General features: G+C 33.0%; 1 protein-coding gene across 1 annotated transcript; it reads left to right on the top strand.

The window, feature by feature from the left end:
• The first annotated feature begins 1,614 nt into the window (after positions 1 to 1,614).
• On the top strand, positions 1,615 to 19,583 carry LOC128228165 (guanylate-binding protein 1-like). Its single transcript, XM_052939325.1, has 10 exons — positions 1,615 to 2,322; positions 14,717 to 14,784; positions 15,005 to 15,204; positions 15,981 to 16,120; positions 16,450 to 16,559; positions 17,093 to 17,496; positions 17,835 to 18,115; positions 18,357 to 18,572; positions 18,792 to 18,873; positions 19,131 to 19,583. Exons 1-10 carry the CDS (start codon positions 1,615 to 1,617, stop codon positions 19,556 to 19,558), a joined length of 2,637 nt encoding a protein of 878 aa, XP_052795285.1. The 3' UTR covers positions 19,559 to 19,583.
• Positions 19,584 to 20,196: the final 613 nt, after the last annotated feature.

Raw genomic sequence — 20,196 nt, 5'->3', positions numbered from 1 at the left:
AACATACACAACTCTATCTATCGAGTTCAGTTGTTAGTTTACGTGCCTTTGATGAGCTTACCAACATATGTCTGGAACGAGGGAAATACTGTCACTAATCGTCATATAACATACACAACTCTATCTATCGAGTTCAGTTGTTAGTTTACGTGCCTTTGATGAGCTTACCAACATATGTCTGGAACGAGAGAAATAGATAGTTAAACTCTAATCTGCTAATTTTGTGCAGTATGGTCGTTTTTTAATTATTTAATTTGAATATAATACGAATATCACCACGTGTGTTAGAAATAAAGATAAGCTTAGTTTCACTAATACATGTATATATATATTTCTTTTTTTATATTCAGCAGCATAAACAATCTTTTTATCTTACTAGAAAAATCCTTAAAGAAAGGTGAAAACATGTCAACTTAACTTTAATTTCTAAGACCTCATGCTTGTATAAAATAAACAATCATGTAAATAATTAAAATAACCAAGCCTTTTAATGACCAGGGGTGCGTTTCAGATTCAATTAACGATCTGCCATTATCGTAAAAGTTCTCAAACTTTTAACACAGACTTCCATGCAGATCTAGACAATAGAGTGCAGACCTTCTTATACTCAGCTGACCGTAGCACTGATAACATTCTAGATCGTGACGTCACCCATGATGAAATATATACTCTGGAGGTCACACACTTTGTGTCTATGTGCAAAAGTTATTTACAATGATATTGCCTGCATCTTACGTTCCTATAGACTGCAAAATGGAGATCATTATTCCTATTCATAAGCAAAATAAGCCAAAGAATGAGTGCAAAAGTAACAGGCCTATAACTCTACTACCTGTCATTTACAAGGTATTTGAAAAACTTATACACGATCGACTCACGCGTTGGTCCAAAGTACATGGTAAAAAGTTTCCCAATCCACAACAGAACGCATATCAACCTGAACTGGGTTCGCTGACAGTGTCTTTTAGTCTACAAGAAACAATTGCATTAAATCAGGAATACGGCTCCCCGTCCCATGTGGCCATGCTTGACACTTCCGGTGCCTTCGACAACGTCCTTCACTCCGCACTATTTGTTAAGTTACAAGAGTACGGAATACGCGGTCAGACACTACGCACGCTCATTAACTGTTACACTAACATTGAAAGCGTTGTTATTGCAAATGGCATCCAGTCATCACCATTTCCGGTACTACAAGGTGTCCGCCAGGGTGGCGTACTGTCAACCTGGCTCTATCTCCTGTTTATCAACAAACTATTATGTGATCTGGAAGAATCTCCATATGGATCCTTTATTGGTGACATGAAAACGGGAAATCCAACCCTAGCTGACGACTTAACTCTAGTTTCTACAAATAAATCGTGTCTGCAATCCCAAATAAACATCGTTACATCGTATGCCAATGAATGAGGATACAAACTTAACGAATCAAAATGTGCATATATTATCTTTGGCGGACGCAGGAATTACATCGATTCTGTAATAATTAATGAGACTATTCTCAATTCGTCTGATAGCGCCACCCACGTCGGAATAGTTCTACATAAGTCAAACAAATGCAGTTATGCTGTTGACGCAAGAGTGCGAAAAGGGCGTGCATCCATATTTTCCCTGATGACCATCCGTGACGCAAATTATGATGTCAACCCACTTATCATGTCGGATTTGGTCCAGAAGATTACAGTCCCATCTCTGCTATACGGGTCCGAGCTATGGTCGATTCTTACTGTAAACGACATTCTAAATCTGGAACGTGTATTAAGACTGGCTGCAAAGATGTGCCAAAACGTTTCATCACGAACACGCACTGACATGGCTTTGGGACTTCTCGGGTGGTACCCAGTGATTGCAAATGTCGACAAACGAAAGCTGATGTTCTTTCACAAGCTTTGCTGCATGAACGCTAACTACACAGCTAAGAAAATCTTCGACTACAGATGGAGATTATTCATGTTACGTAACACCACTGGTCAACGCGGTGTTATACCGGATTTATACAATGTGCTGAGGAAGTATGATATGCTGAACTATCTGACCTCTTACAAAGAAACATTCTCGATGCCGAGCAAAACATCATGGAAACGCATTGTCAGCGCACGTGTTAGTGACTATCACAAGCAACAGTGGCTTATTCGTACCAGCGGAGACCCTGACTTTACTCGGTTTACAACGGTCCATCCACTTCCTAGAAGGGCGTCTATATGGGCCGCCGCCGACTCCCCGACTGAAGTACGCAACGCCACGGTCGTGATTCGTTTGCTGACGGACACGCGGACAAACGCTCGATCGTTGTGCAGAAGATGCAATGTTGTTACAGACAATGTTTGTGATCACAGGATCAATTCGTGCAACTACTTCAACCAATCAAGGAACAAACATCCCATAGTGTGCGCCGGGTCAGACGTTCATATTATATCACATATGTTTAGTGAACGAAAGCTACATACACTTGACCACCATATGGAACAGACATATATAAATGATGTGTGCAAATACGTATCATCAGTAATCCGTGGAGAAATAGACTAAGATGTTACAATGTTACTATTGCAAACTGTATATTGACTAGATCACAGTCTAAAACTCTGAAAGACGTATCACCTTATAAATGCTTGTTTTTGCATTATGTTGATATGAAATATTCTTCACATTAAATACATGTTACATGTTTTACATGTTTGTTCGTAAATTGAATAAGCTTAACAATTAAACAATTCATATTTAGCTGATCTCATTAGCAACTAAATATTGTGCTCTGTTTTTGTTTGCTCTATAATAATGTAAAGCAATTTGTTTGTCAGGAACATATTTCCTCTTTTATTATTTCTATTTTTAATTTGGTAATTACAAATATTTTAATATTACTAATTAAATCATTATGGGAACTTAAACCATTCTTCCATATCAACATCAAACCACTTTAATTAAAGTGAGACGTATCACAAATACTATTTTCTTTTTACATTGTTTTCAACGTAGATGTTTAACACCGCACAACCTTCACTTGTATTTCGTTTCGACAAGTGCGGGTATTAGTGCCTAACTCATCTAATATTATTTCTACAGTTATCATCCCTTGCCAAATCATCACCAATTTAAGTTATTTGGCAAATCTACCTTATCAACAACACCATTATTAACCTAAACTTCTCTACTCTAGCCATTGCCTTTTTACGATAAACGAGCACTCTTTTTCCTATATTTCCTTTGCATAAAGTTTAATATTATATAACTGTTCTTACTTTTTTGTCACCAAATACTAGTATGATTGTGTTTGAGAGTGTGTAATAATGTTATAATTTGTTCATGGCATGTATGTTATATTGCATATAATTTATGATATTTCTATGACTGTTTATTATGTGTAACACTTGTACTATTTATATAATTTGTATTATTTATATAATTAATCACTGTAATGGTGGAAATAAAGAGAATATATATATAATAATAATAATAATAATGATAATCTCTTGAAGGGAATCAATTAATGTAACTTTCCTTTTTATAATGATTTGCACAAATGATACAAACTCGCAGTCTCTATTCTGCTATTAATGTTACATTTGTATCTTAAGCATCCGGTTTTTTTGTGATGGAGGCGGTGGCGTGTTCCGACGCTCATTTTGAAATTTGTGTACTTATAATAAAAATTGGACAACAACAAAATACGTTGTTTTTTCAGGCTGGTGATTTTTCTTTAAATTCGTCTTTGATAAGTGAAATATTACGACAACGACACTATCATGATGATGCGATGACGACGATAGTGATAATGCGGCGGCGACGAAGACGAATATTATGAGCATTATAATGATAATGCGACAACGACGACTAAGATGAAGATAATAATAATGATAATGCTACGACGGCAATGATACTAATTATGATGTGACGATGACGACAATGATCATGACGAGATGATGATATGTAGATGTTCCTCATGATTGATGATGTGGATGATGATGAAGATGGTGAAGTTGGTGGTGGTGGTTGTTGTGGTGGGTGCGTTGGATGATGATGATGATGATGAATGATGATGATGATGATGATGATGATGATGATGATGATGATGATGATGATGATGATGATGATGATGATGATGATGATGATGATGATGATGATGATGATGAGTAATGATGATGATGATGATTATGATGATGAATGATGATGATGATGATGATGATGATGATGATGATGATGATGATGATGATGATGATGATGATGATGATGATGATGATGATGATGTTGATGATGATTATGATGATGATGATGATGATGAAGATGATGATGATGATGATGATGATGATGATGATGATGATGATGATGATGATGATGATGATGATGATGATGCACCAAAACTGTGACTGAGAGTTGTTGTATTGGGAAATAATTCGAAAATACAATTTTGACTGGTTGGATTTTTTGTATGAAGACAATTCATAAATCCATCTTTATTGTGCCAATCGTTGTTATAACAGTTAAATAAACAGCATTTCAGATCCATTCAAAATACATGATAAAATCTACATTTGCAGACATGCTTCAAATACACAAAATTACTAAAAGAAATACAGCTATTTTACAAGCTAGTCTCTTCAAAACACATTATTCAACAAAATGTATCTTTATTGGTGCAGATTGTCATAGTGGTTAAGTGTTCAGAGTTTCACGCAAATATTATCTATTATCTATTTCAGTCATGTCATGATATACACTGGAGTATACACTTAATGTAGCATTCTGTGTTTATGCACGAGACAGTCAAAGTAAAAATAAATGTATTCAGAAATATCAAAAAAGATGCACTTAATTTCTATAATAAGATAGTATGAATGTTTACATGATCAACCATGGTAGTGTGTGTTTTATATACTATCATAAGTTTGAATAAATGAATCATTTAGATTTTCCTATATAATTCAGAAGTGTTTTAATCCTTAGAGGAAACATGTACAACTGGATATACATCACAGTTGAAACTATATAAATATATATATATATATAAATATGGAAAATCTAATGCCAATGGCTTTTAAATGCAAAGTCAAACTTCAAAAATAAATAAGAAATTTCATTTCAAATAATGAAAGTTACACACAAATGCCTCACTACCTATTTAATAGTTTAAAGTTTTATGTTGTGTTGGGATATGCAATTTATTTCAGGTTCTGTGTCAATATATCTGTAGTTATCTGCTGGGTCTGGTATCTCCAGTGTATGTAGGTATAAAGTACTGTTTTGACAAAGTCTCCTAAAACACACTGATACCTTTAAGGTGAGTTTCTTGAAGACTGACCGTGAGCATATTCTAAACCTTGTGATTTTTCAGTGTCCTGAAAAAGACAAAAAGTTATAAAATATTGTTTAATACAGCACAATATATTGCATTTATGAAAACGCCTTTTAATGGTTAAACAACAAGAAACACATAATTTTCATTCCCATTTTTCAACTGAAATAGTTGGATATTTTATGAAAATTATTGTCTTTTTAAAAAAATAAATAGGTAGGGTATTTAAGAAAACATGAAAAACACCATTCTGGTCACATTTTATTTCTTGTTTAATGTTCATATAAGTTAAATAACAATTATGCTATACCAGTTAACTGCTCAAAGTAAGATGCTCAACATTGTATCAATATGAAATTCATTTTATTGTATTATTCATAAAATCGGTTGATATCTTATTGCATTTTATCATTTCCTACCTACTTTTATATTTCCCTCCATTGCCAGCTAGAAGCATTCCTGATAGTTTTCTATCACCAGCCTGAAATAATTAACTTAAACAATATTTAACAAGCAAAAACACTAAACAAATAAACATAGAATATCATTCAGCATCCGTTCATAGCCTGTGCATTAACTGCAGGTACATAATATGGTTTTACAGTTTAGTTTCTACATTAGTCCTTATGACAATGTGTCCATATGTTGAATATACCTCCATTATTATTCATAAAACCAACATTAGAATTAAATTCCCTTTTCCATACCATTATTAAACAGTAGTCAATGAAGAGCAAGGCTTTTTCCACCAAGACCATGACACTTCTGTTGTCAATTTTCATTGTACAGTTGGCATCAAATGGTATGACTGAAAAAGACAAGATTTAACCTTTGTCAGTTGAAAACTCACATTTGTACATATATACTACAAAGTTCTACATAAACCATATGATACCTTACTAAAACAAGTTTCAATTACAAGTAAAGGTGAAATAAAATGATTACATTGTCACCCGATAGTGTTCATGGTATTAAAGTAGCCAATAATCAACTTATTTGTTGTGACAGTGTTGTGTACATTACTGTACAGTAACTATATTTATATATTTAGCATCAGTTTTAGATGTGTAAAATTAAGAAAAATAATTTTATTTATCCGAATTAAAAACCATCTGAAATAGAAGAATTTCAAGAACATGTTTTACATGACATGACATGACAGCAATGGAACCAAATCATATTCAACATCATATTCCATGTTTTAGATGTACTTAATATCAGCACATTAACAAAATATAACAAAAAGCTTATATCTTCTACAGTTAAAATCCGTTTTTGACAGAACGGCGGAAATAGAACATTTTCGTACTGTTTTCAGCTATTTTTAGACATAGTTTGAAAATTCCACACCAGCGAACATGCTACACGTAATATTAAACTCTCAAATGTTAATAAAAAGTAAAAATATACTTTGATATGGAGAAAATCTTCGTCCGCCATCTTGGTCGTTAAGTTAACGAGTGCCTCTTACCGGTCGTAGGTTTATGAGCAATATTAACGATAAAGCAGGTGCACGTTGCGTCTCTGAAACGGTGCGGATCGGTAATTTTGGTCGTACTACCAAAATCAGCTAACGATCGCCTTAACGATCGTCTCTGAAACGCACCCCAGGTATCTTAAATGGTGGGCAATAATATAAACTCATTAGGGTAAATTTCTCTTCGAAAAAGTCATATACGAAGGTAAACTATTTGTAAATGATAACTTTAGAAGTCGGAATATTATGGTCTTTTGGATAAAAAGTAATAATTATGAAACAGTTATGAACATAATATGTTCTGTTTTTAATGTATGCACAGTAAGATCAAGTTGAAGGGAAAGTTAAAGTCGAATTATTACAAAAACCTATTATGCACCACATTGGAATCCTTATAAACACATTTCTGTAAAAATATCATCTTAAATTAAACCTTTTAAGTAGAATCCGCGTAGCGGTATGCTATTATACCAGGGACAAACTAAACTAGAGCTGTCCTTGACTGCTAGTATAGGTAGATTGCGACACCGAGTAAACACTTGAAGATATTCATTTAATCAAAATGAGGACACGCAGTTAATCTGTAATTTCGTAAACTTAATGTAAGTTTGATTACATCCAATACATTTAGAAAGATATGTGATGTTTTTGATATGTTGGTGTCTGGTAAACAAAATGGGCAGAGTGCGCCACAGCACGTCTGCGTTTGTATGCAAACGATTTTAATCAAAACACTTTGTTTAAAAAATTCAACAATTGGCAAGGACAAAAGCACAGTCACGCTAAATGGTCTATGTCGTAAATTTTAAAATACAGCCTTATGCATTTAAATACTTCGAGTGCTACTTCGTATAAATTCATTTGTACACATAACATGAGTCTACATTGCAAAATATAAAACGATGAAAACAAGCAAATTTTTTTCATGAAATATTCTTCAAAACTGCATTTATCACGAAGGTTTTATTTATATGTACAATAGCTTTACTTGAAATAAATATTTGTGTTAAAGCTTACCACGACCCATTTTCTTGATGCGAGTACAACTTCGACATGATATGTCATATTGAAAAGGTAATAGACTCTTGACACTTGTACATGTGAACAATTCATAACGATTCACATTTTACCTCTCAAATAACCAAGTGTACAGCATCAAACTTTGCTTTGTTTGGTACAGTTTTAGTACAACTTATAGCTTGGTATGTGCACTTTATTTAAATAATACGGAATGAAAGAAAAAAAATGACCGGTTTCACCTATTCAACAGCACTTAGGTCACCTTAGATCAGAAAATGCTGAATAAACGGGTCGAGTAGATTGTTAACTCAACCTATTGAAAACGCGAAAGTGACATTTATATCTACTGGCGGAACTTAATCCATACGGGCTTATCTGAGTGCATAACAATAATGCATGATCTCATAAGATAAGTCGATTGCGCTTCTGCTTGTGCATGGGTGGTTATTTCAGGCGCAAGCGGACTAACTTTGTTTTCTACGCAAGTCACAGTAAAAATGAATTTCGAATAATTGAGATATCTTTTAATATATCCTTTAACATATGTGTTTTTGTTTAGTTGTTAAAGGGGCTGTCTAACTAAGGCACCAAAAAATTGATTTTTGTAACAAATCTCAGGATATAAATTATCTAATAGAATGTGTTACGCTTTGATATCATAATTATAATAACAGTACCAAACTGTAAAATAAATTGTGTCAGGGTTCGAACCCGGGTCGCCAAAATTGTGGTCAAGCGTCGTACTCACTGAGCTACAAAGGCTTACTCTAATCGCGTGACATAACTAAGCTATACACCTACGTCGGTCATATCACGTGATAACACAGACTAGCCAATAACGCAATAAAGTAATTCATATTACCTGGTAGACATACCCAGTTATATTTTTAATCGAAAAATACGAAATAACTGCTAAACTTAAATACATTGCAAACTATGTGGTACTTCAGTTAGTAAGTTTCGATGCATTGTACACATCGATGCCAAGTTTATGTTAGTTTTCGACAATTTAAAATACCATGAGAAAAATATCTAACTATAAATCACTATTTATTCATCTATTTAAATTTGAGAGGGCAATAATTTCAGTTTATATGCCAAGATGTATTTGGCTGAACACGTATACTTTCGAAACCACATATATGTATTTATATATATATATATATATATATATATATATATATATATATACAAACCAAATTTAAAAAGTTGAACTCAAATATATTCAATTGCAGGAGTTTAACCTTGAGTATGCCTAAAATGGAATAATATTAAAAAATAATAAGGACGTGGGTTCTTTGTCTTTGGCGTTTACCGTGTACCATTAAAGGAATTAATGTCTTAACTTACTGCCACTAAGCTTGTTTATGAAGTATTTCACATAAATTCTGCACGTTATTTCTCGTTTTTTGATAGTATTTTGAAAAGCAGTATGAAATGTTATTGTTAACATCTCGCACGTAACAAACAGGTTAATCAGATTGTCCTTTGCCTTCATGGTGGTTTTGCAGCCAATGTGTGTCAACATTTCAGTCACAATCTTTACGTTATATCATAAATCCTCGTATTGAAATTGAACCTTAAAGGTCTTGATTTGTTATCCGTTTCATGGAAAAATGATAGTGAATGAAACAAAGTTTAACATATCATGACGTTATTATCCAGCGTGTCGCCAATCCTGAAAGATTGTAAGAGATGTGCATGCAGCATGGATAACATTTGAAAACTGTCCTTTAAAAGAACAGGTAAGCACACTTTTGTTAAATTTCCACTGACTGTTTGAATAACTGAAATAATGTAAGTTTATGTTTACTTTGACTTACAATAAAACATTGTTTGGAGCTATTTTAACTCATTTAAAAAAATGTTATTATGTATACAATTAAAATTATGTTTTCAATTGACATATGTAGGAGACCGTGCATGTTAAGTTCAAAAAGAGAAACGCGACTTATACTTGTTATTATTACTACCCTGCAGATGGTCTGAAAATTGGTTTGCACACTTGTTTTCATTTTTTGTGTACCAGAAGGCTGAAAAGCTCTCCCATTCATCGCTTTTTCGTGATTTTGTTAGTGTCAGTACCGTTTTGTTTTGTAAGAGCCTACTCTTTCCTATATAATATGGATCATTTTTAAAAGCAGTTTGGATATCGTTTTCATTGTTTCAACGTTTATATATAATAGTTCCCTTGATGATGTAGAATGTGTTAGCATTGTTACAAATTATGTTCGGCAAGTTCTCTTTTGTTTATGAAGTACAAATATTTTAAAAACTGATTTGAAAATTAACTGATTTCGCAAAAAAACAAACTAATTTACTTTTTATTCCATTTGATTGTTTGTTGATTTTATGGCCACTCAGAACATTCACTCTTAAGATAACTGGCTACTCAGTAAACGCTCATCGTATTAAAAACGCAGCTCTTTTAGATAAGCATACGTCTTTTGAACACGACTATTTAAATGAAGTTGTGATTGTTTTATGATTGTAGTAAGTGATAAATCAACAAAGAAGTGCACATTTCAGGGGTCAGTGGTTCAAGCCGCACACTTGGGATATTTTTGTATTGATAAAATGTTAGAATATGACACTTGAATGTGAGCTCTTTTGACGTTCGTGAAAAATAACAAGCAGGTTTCATCGAGGATATTGAGAAAGTGTTAATATATTCCGATACATTGCAAGACATTGATCTGTTCTTTATATGTTTCTTTCTTGGTCGCAAATGGTCAAACTTTAATATAATACTAAATTGTAAAGGAGGGAAGGGAAGGGAGATATGCCTTTCAAATCCCAAATTATCACATACTCATAAAATGTTGATATCTCAAATATCGACCTATAAATAGAAGCAATATTATTTTAATTATTTTAATTATCAAAGCATAGTAAAGTCATGGAATTGTACTTTTTTAGAATATACCGATTCGGTTTAGCTTTTAAGTAATGTTCTATAACGTTTCTGTTTACTAGGTGTCTAATCTGATGTTTACACTTTCGGCTATGAGCTTGTTTCTGTATTTTTTTATTTAAATATTAATTGTTTGAAAGCGGGATAAAACAAATTTGCGTATGAAAATTCACGTTCTATGATTGTTTAAGAATGTCTTATATGCAATAGTATATTTTTCAATATTTACTTTGGTTCATATACATATATTGCAGATTAAAGTGAAATCTATTGTTCATATTTTGGTGTTGATCACTAAAAACCTAAAGACCTTGTCCAGGATTTTTCGTATTCCTCCAAATTGCGCTTATGAGACGTCCAATTATAGAGCAATAATGAATAAACTGTTCACACGGCACTAAACAATATTATATGTATAAAGTACGCATATATCAATGCCACTCTAGTCAGATTAAAACGCATCCGTAGGCATGTGTAGAATTGTCCAAGAGTGGTCTTTACGATATATCAAGGAAAGTGTGTGTATTTCTGTCTTCAGTTATTACTTTGGACACGAACTGAAAATGAATGTCTCATAAAGGTTTCTTGCAACATTTAAAAAAATCGTATCTTTATGTCGTTTTTCATTCATAGTAAAAATGTAGTATTTGGCAGTATAAACATTTATGCAAAAAACTACAAAAACAAGCTCAGTAGCAAAAAATTTAAACATAAACCATGTTTAATGGCACTTGGTAAACGCCAAAGACATAGAACATAAAATCACAAACAAGAAACATAGGAGAACAGCACGAAACTCCACAAACAGCACAGTGCATACATACTATATATAAAATACTAGGTATGTTTATCAACAATTGTTAGGTACCGCCTGGGAACGGTTAGTAAAATGTAACTTTATAAATCAATTACGTGAACGTCTAGGAGCTTCGATAAATGTTTGGGTTGTAAGAGGAACGAATGCAAAGTGACATCTTTGTTTTAAGTTTGTAAACAGAAACCCTTAAAGATAACATCTTGCTCAGTCTGCATAAGTATGCGTTATATTTACGGTACTGGCTTAATTATTAAACACTCACTGTTTTATAGTAGAACACTACTATCTACCCAGCTATATCTACTATCATTTGTGCCATGTTTTTTTTTTAAATATCGATACTTTTAAATATTAGAAATTCATATATTTGTTTTTTTAAGGTGAACACGGCTCATCATGGATTTTAATGAGAGACGAAGGGTGTTTGAAGAGGGAGGAGGGTACTGTAAACGTTATTCATTGCTGTAATATTTGAGTGTTGAATAGACAGTATCTTACTGGACATTTAACTATTACCATTAGCTTATGCCATATTTGAGTGTCCATAAAAACGTTAACCTCGATTTTGTTGTAGTGTTATTAGACTTATTTTAAGTGACATTAAATTACTGATTACAAGATTGTAGCCGTGTATTTAATAGCTGTAAAAGCACACATACTAAATTATTGGTGAGTGCCAAAGGATTTACAGTCATCAACTTAGACAGAAATACCGTGTTTTATGCACCTTTCTTTCATGAAAATAACCCACAGAATTCTTCATAATAACCATTGTTTTCGATATATGTATTCATTCTTTACGGTAAATTAAAACAACTTTATTAATTGTGGTATATCTTATTTGTGAGTAAACGTGCATCTTTAAATCAATAATGAAAACTCACACTGCTTCTCGTACTTGACATTTCCCTTACATTGCACTTAACGGCATTTAGAATATAACAATTTAAGCCAATGAAATTGCAGGTAGGCAATCATTAAGTACTAGACATAATCATTGAGAATTTCATCTTTCGCGAGTAGTTAAAGGTCAGCCTACTGCCACTTATCAGATACACACTCCCTGTGTCAAATTTTGCGTTGTCAGTGTATCAACCAATGCGGTTGTATTCTAAGGCAGTTAGATGAGCTGGAGTAATTTCTAAATAATTAAAAAATCCTCGTTCGCAACGCTCACTACGCCGAATTTTTAATCATTAAGAATTTATGCCGTGACATCTAACTATTACGTAAATCATTTAATCGTTGACAAATAGTTTTATATACAAAGTGTATGCTATTTTTATCCTACTTCAGCTATCTTATCACCAGTATGTAAAGTTCAATTGGCATAGAGTGGATCTCCAAATCTATGAATAACAAGTGGGTACATGTTCACGTACGCCTTTTTTTCATCGCATCTCTATGATAACATTTTCGCTGAGTACGGGATTTTATATAAGGCATTGCAAAGGCTTATTTAATCAGAGAGAGCAATTTGTTAAAATAACGTGTTTTATCACAACGCTGACATATAATGTTACTGTACATACATATATACAACGTCAATGTACAAATTTACAAAATTATCAAAAAACAATAAAAATGAGAGCTATCCTACGATGTGTTGATTTTAACAACTCAATTAATTTAATTTGTCCCCGGTGTGTCGTCATCAGGCGTCCACGTGTGCCTTAAAACGTGATGTTTTGAAAGGGACATGATATGTATAGGTTGAAATGGGTTGCATTCAACAAAGAAAGCATTATCATTGTTTCTTAGGCACATATTTCAAATATTAAGCGGGGAGCGGGATTTGATCTAATTTAACTTTTTTGTTTATATCATTCTATTTAACGTTATTCAGTTCAAGATTCATAAGACTCAACTGCGATATTGCCGTAATAAAATATATATTATTAATGAATTCTTTTAAACAGCTTCACACAGCTAACAATGATAAATTCGTTGTATTCAAAGATACAAAAAAATATATTAAGAAATAATTAAGGAAAATGATGCAGGACTACTTTGTTGGGCCTCTGCAATGGACCACTGACGCATCGACTTGTGATGTTATACACTATATAAATTTACGGTTACATATGAATTTGTCAACACGGTAGCGAAAGTTGTCAACATTACAATGTTATTATAAAACATTCATTTGAACAAGAATATACTTTCTGTCAAAAGTTTTCTTAATAAAAAGTACCCCAAAACCCAGCCTCCGCAACCAAACTAAGTGATGTGTTGTCAAAAAAAGCCCTGTTATATTGTTGTTGTTTTTTCGGCCTTATACGAGCCTTTATTTCATCGTATCTCACATCGACTTGTGATGTGTTACACTATATAAAATTTAGGGTTACATATGAATTTGTCAACACGGCAGCGAAAGTTGTCAACATTACAATGTTAATATAAAACATTTATTTGAACAAAAGTGTACTTTCTGTCAACAGTTTTCACTTTTGGACAGAAACTTAGTATAAAGCACCCCAAAACCTACCAACCAAACTTAGTGTAAAAAAACAGTTATATAGTACAAAGCCGAGTCTAGCTACAAATAAGAGAAATCAATAAACGCCAGTTCACCTTGATTTCGGCCTTATACGAGGTTTCCCTATTTACACGTCGTTTCACGAGCTCTAATGCTAACCGATGCACATCCCTATCATAGCCTCATTGCGTTACATGTACTCGTACATAATGTATTGCATGTTTTAACTCATAGTTACTCAAACATATCCACGTATTTTTTAATAATCTATAGTGTGTACCCCTACTTTCATTTTCGAGCAAAGCAAACTATTATTGACATTCAGTGTCGAGTATTGGAAGCGTGTGAAATGTTCTTCAATTAATAAACTCTTGTCAAAAAGGGAGTAATAATAAGTGTTTGACTAAATTAAATGTGATTGCTTCATGACCGTGCAAATTAATTTTCCGTCTAACATTTTAGCAACGCTCCGGTTCCTAAAGAGGCACATGCTAATAGAAAGGCCGGGTATGTTGCTTAAAAATGATATTTGACATAATGGACAATGCATACCGACGCGATGTTAAAACAATTAGTATATTAAATATTTATCATTGCTCTGTGATTGAAAAGAAGTGTAAAAATATCTAGTCTGTATTTGATGAAACATTCACGCCAGTTCTAAATTTGGCATAAGCATGTTTTTAAAATTACGTACTAGTACATTTTGATTCTAGCATGAATTCGATCCCCTCCTTTTATGTGTTTTCAGTACCAACGCTGTAAATGTAAAACTTGCAGACAAGTAAGTTCTAGAACTAAGAAGATTTTCGAAAAAAATACTTTGATTCAATTTCTTCGAATAAATCTACTGGTTCGATATGTACTCTTTATATATATATATTGCAATTAAGTGATTCAGATTAATTTATCAAAAACGTATCTGAAATTGTAGTAATCGACTGACTTAATGATACATCAGAATATGCATCACAAAATGCCAACATCGCAACATATCATTCTAGGTACAAACTATCATTGTTCGAGAGACCATTACCACTTATCGTCAAACACGATGATGGTGAAGGTAACGCACTGTCTTACAACTATGATACCCTCGAGGAACTTAGCCAAATTGAGGAGCCATTATGTGTCATAGCTGTAGCTGGATGTCTGAGGACTGGAAAATCGTTCCTTCTTAGTCGCCTTGTACAGAAGTGCGGCCGTAAGCTAAAATTATTTAATAGTTTGTTTAATAGATTAAACCTAGTTGTGCAGACATGTTAAAAGTGGTGGTAAGTCCCAATTACCCATTCCTATATTTAAAAAGAAATGGTATTTTCAATTCCTAAGGAATGTAGTTAGTCTTGCCTCAACGTGGTCACATACATAAAAGGTTCAGTGAAAACTACTAAAACAAGTCATTCGAATCGGACGTTTCTCATTTGATATGCATTTACCGCAGTTTTGCTGTTTCAACTGAATATATTATCTGCAACACATAGTTATTGCTTTAGACATTGTTCGAAATGAAACAGTTAATAAAGGAACTGTCATTAACACAAAGAACATTGTTTGATTTTCGTCTTTTTTTGTTTAGAAACGAAACGATTGCGGCCGAAGATGGTTATTTCATGTTTAATTACATGATGTTTAATTACATTTTTAAAAATAGTTGTGATTATATAATATTTTATCCATTAGTTGGTATAATGTAGAAAAATCCCTCACAACATACTAAACTTGCATACGCCCAAGCCCGCAAAGAAACGCGAGAATAATTGGTGAGCGCGAATAACCTTCCCCTGCACATAACGGATAACTAAATGCGATTGTATAAAAGTAACTTACTAGTAATTAATATACATAAAAGGAGTTCGTGTGCAATGTTATTACAATAACATAACAGTTAAAATGTACGCTTTAAAATGATGTTAAATGGAATCGGAAAAACATATTTATCTCGTTTATATTTATGGATTAGATGAAAGTTTATTTTAGTTCCAGGAAAGGCTTTCACTGTTGGGCACTCAGCCAACGCACAGACGCAAGGAATATGGATAATGTGCAGACCTCATCCTACTCAGGAAGGGAAGGTCATTGTTTTTCTCGATACGGAGGGCATAGATGATCCAGAAAAGGTTTGCTTGATTAATTAAAACACATTTATACGTTTTATATCCGTCACGCTTTAAACATAGAATACGACTGATTTTAATTGATAATCATGTGCATGTACCGCTACAGATGGATTGCTTTGTTTGTTAGAAGATCTTCAAGTGTTTCACCAGAATGAAATATTCCGATCAAAGTTACAAAAAGTTATTGTTTTACTGAAACTGCACATTAATAGCCTGTATATTGTAATTTAACTTTGACGCAATCAATAAGCAATCAATTGTTCAAACTTCCTTTAAAATCTCATGTTGCATTCATTGCCATTTATACAATTTATCCGATGTGATTGCAGGTTGAAATTCAAGAAGACACTTGGATATTCCTTATTGCAACGCTTCTGTGTAATGCTCTAGTCTACAACACAAAAGGAGTCTTTGATGCTTCACATATCAGCAAATTTAGGTAAGAAATTTCAAATTATCACAGGTAACGTTGTTGTTTTCAAATAAACTTTTTCCCTAGGAACGATAGGAGGATGAACTATTATTTTGACATGTGTTTGGCGTTTAAATAAAATACCAACATTTTGACAATTGGGTTTAACACAACGAGCAATTTTGAGCTTCGATGGCTAACAAATATCAACCTTTATGGGATTATAACATTTTTTGTCAGGCGTTTGCCAAATAATGTTAATGTTTGTGTTGTATTATTTCGCGGTTTGATTTGCTTCAAAGTCAGCACAATTTGCATTTTGCCCTTCTTAATGTTCTATTTAGAAGCAGCCGACCGATTTGTACGCCTGAAAAATGCCATAAAGTTAACGAGAAAATATAAAAAAAAACCCATTTACTCAAAGCATAAAACAGTTAGTCAGGGCAGTGTTTGTAAGTTCGTTTGACAGGTGCAAATACAGACGAAAGGACGGCCTTATACTAAAATCATGAACATCTATATTATTAACATAATGCATTAATGGCTATTGATATATACAGATTTCTGAAGGTGGTTCATTCTAACGTGACGGTTGCAAGAGATTCAAGTGAGGACGACAGTTTTCTCGATTTCTTCTTTCCAAATTTCGTTCTCGTTTTACGAGATTACAATCTAAATACTGATACATCTGCTGATAAACTCCTTGAAAAACGTCTAGTGTACAAGACTGGGGAATCGGACATTTTTAGGGATTTCAACGAACCAAGGCAACTTATTCGAAGATATTTCAAGAATAGGAAATGCTTTGCCATCCCTATCCCATGCGCAAAGCCCGAAAATCTAGATTCAATGCCAGATTTTCTGATTGAGTCAGGGTTTTTGCAACGTTTAAACGACTTGCACCAATACCTATGCCAATGTAGCCCGATGAAACTTAAATCAGGAAAGCCTGTAAACGGAAGAAGTATGTATCTAATATATAAGCAATCGAATAAATAAAAAGCTTTTAAAGGTATCAAGGTGTTGTTTCATTAAATATGTTCTATAGACGTTGATTAAAATTAATTTGCCATGTTATATATCCGTGTGAGTTTAAAGTTCTCGTAATGGTAAACAAACCCATCTTGTTGTCTCATATAAGATGTTAATACAGATTATTTTTTTCAAAGAATAGTTGATAAAATTTGTGCCTGGTTATTGAACAAGTTTACTCTTTTACATGATTAAATATTAAGATGAACCAGCACTTCATTAAATAAAAAAAATCTATCTTATTTACATATGATTTTTTTTTATATCTAGTGCTGAAAACGATGATTATATGCTACATAAATTCCGTGAAGAAAAACATGGCACCGTGTTTAAACGATGCTATGAAACGGATTGCTGACGAGGAAAATCAGTTTGCAGTGCTGAAAGCGTCGGAATGCTACAAAGAAGAAATGAAAAAGAGGATTAACAAAAGCATGCCAAATGAGAGAGGACTTGAGAAATATCACACTGATTGCATGGACGAAGCTATGAAGATATTAAAGGAAATTGTTGTTGTTGATGATGGAGAAATATTTCACCGAAAAGCAGCCGTTAGTATGCATTCGTATTTGGGTACCTTTATACTAGTATGGTATAAGATCCAGAAATTAAATAGGTTGCAGAGTGACTTTGGTTGGCTTAATTTTGCAGAAAACTGACTAAGACCTGAATTGTCTTTTGGCTAATGCGATATTTGCATCTTCCCCAGAAAGCGTGTATTGAGAAATAAGTACAAGATAAAGAAATAATCGATTTATTTAATATAAACATATTTTTCACTTATTATTTCAGGAATGTTTCGAAGATAATTTGAAACGATTCAAGTCATATGTAGAGAGAGACTCCCTTGACAGGTGTAGAAGGTCTTTAAAACAGCTGGACATGAAAATTCAACAGAACATTAGAGAGAGAAAGTATGCTCATGTGCGTGGTTACAGCGAATATATGGAAGACATCAACACGCTTGCTGATAAATTCATAAAGCAAGAATGTTACCTTGGATCAAAGGTAAATATATAAACATTTTTATGAGCGGAATCTAATATTCCCATAAATCGTAAGACTTCTTTTTCAATACATGTAAAGTTTCCAAACGCTGACTGTTTTCTTTATAAAGAACATATTTACATATTATGTTATTAATGCTAAAGAGTTTATTATTATGTTTACGAATTTTTACTTAAATGTAAAGCGAATTGATACAATATAACACTGGCATAATTTCAGACCAAAGCTGCCTTGCAGGAATATATGGATACAAAGGTCGAAGAAGAGCAACTTGTTTACGAAATGGTTAAGGACAAACTTGGTACGATTTTTAGAATTTAAGAGAAGGATATTACAGGATTCATTGAAAATATGATTATGAGTACAAATACGATTAAAAGCGAAACATACGAAATAGAAGAAAACCTCTATTTTAAGTTATTTGTGACATTCGTTATCTACTTTTACGATTGGGAGCATGAAACGACTGGCTATGCATTAAATAAAGGGTAATGTAGCGTTAAACTTGAATGATATATTTGAAATGATGGTTTATACTAGTATACTGTCTTTTTCCAGATGATGAATCAGAATGTCAGTTGCGTCGCCTTTCATCTAGTTCAGTCCCGATTCCAATGAAGTTTGCAGATGTTACTGAAGGTGAACAGTCAGTTGAAAAAATGGCACTAGAGTCATTCGAAAAGTTGGAAAATGATGGACGAAAGAGTATTGGATCACAATTTCTTGAGAACCTGAAAATGAAGATACAAGAAATAGAGCAGGCTAAAGCAGAGTTATCAGAAGACGACGCATACTATAAGAAACTTGTAGCAGAGTACGACATCTGGGATAATATTTACAAACAGGCGAAATTCGCGAAAAATCAGAAATTGATCCCCTCGGAGGATATACCGATCAATCCTCGACAGGCTGAACGGCAAGAAAGTAAAAATAAGGAAAAAGGATTGAAAAAACAACCTGCAAATCCAGTATGTCAAATAATTTAAAAACACAAGACACTCAGAAATATATCATAATCATATTACTCAAGGATATGAATATGTTTCACAAACAAATGATGACACTAAATTTCTTCTTAAACTAAATACGGATTTATAAAACAATAGTATTAACTTGATACTTATATACATTTTAGAACTATTTAGAGGGATGCTAAAACTATTTGACAAAAAAGTCGACTTTGGGTGCATGTATTACTTTCGTATGTGCGTAAATTTATAAAGGTATATTCCTTATCCTGTACGTTATATTTGTGACACTTGTAAGCATTATATACATGATTTTTCATGTTTTAAAGAATGTTTTAAGTCTTTAAAGATTGCGTAATAATTTTTAGTGTGTTTCAATTTCAATGAAAGTAACAATGTGCCATTTATTCAGATATTTATTATATTTTAAATATTAGGATATTTTTGTAGGAAAACGTACACAATTGTATGTTTTTTTAGCAAAATGGTATGCGCTTATTTGCTGCCAAACTTTATGTGGCAAACGGTATGCACTTTGTGCAATTTTAGCATATGGAAATCGGCAAAACAGTCAGTACCAAACAATGTGTGTTTTTGTAGCAAACAAAACAGTACGTGTGCGAAAACAATTTGCTTTTAAATAGCAAAATGGTGAA

Source organism: Mya arenaria, chromosome 1, assembly GCF_026914265.1.
Source record: "Mya arenaria isolate MELC-2E11 chromosome 1, ASM2691426v1".
Classification (NCBI taxonomy): domain Eukaryota; kingdom Metazoa; phylum Mollusca; class Bivalvia; order Myida; family Myidae; genus Mya; species Mya arenaria.
The sequence above is the reverse complement of the archived record's forward strand: the minus strand, read 5'-3'. Positions and strand labels throughout refer to the sequence as shown.

Excerpts from the sequence above, each read along its gene's own strand:
- LOC128228165 (XM_052939325.1), top strand. The coding sequence starts at position 1,615 with ATGACCATCCGTGACGCAAATTATGATGTCAACCCACTTATCATGTCG. Across the intron at positions 2,323-14,716 it reads GCAATGTTGTTACAGACAAT|CATGAATTCGATCCCCTCCT; the intron begins GTTTGTGATCAC and ends TTTTGATTCTAG. Across the intron at positions 15,205-15,980 it reads CCTTGTACAGAAGTGCGGCC|TTCCAGGAAAGGCTTTCACT; the intron begins GTAAGCTAAAAT and ends AGTTTATTTTAG.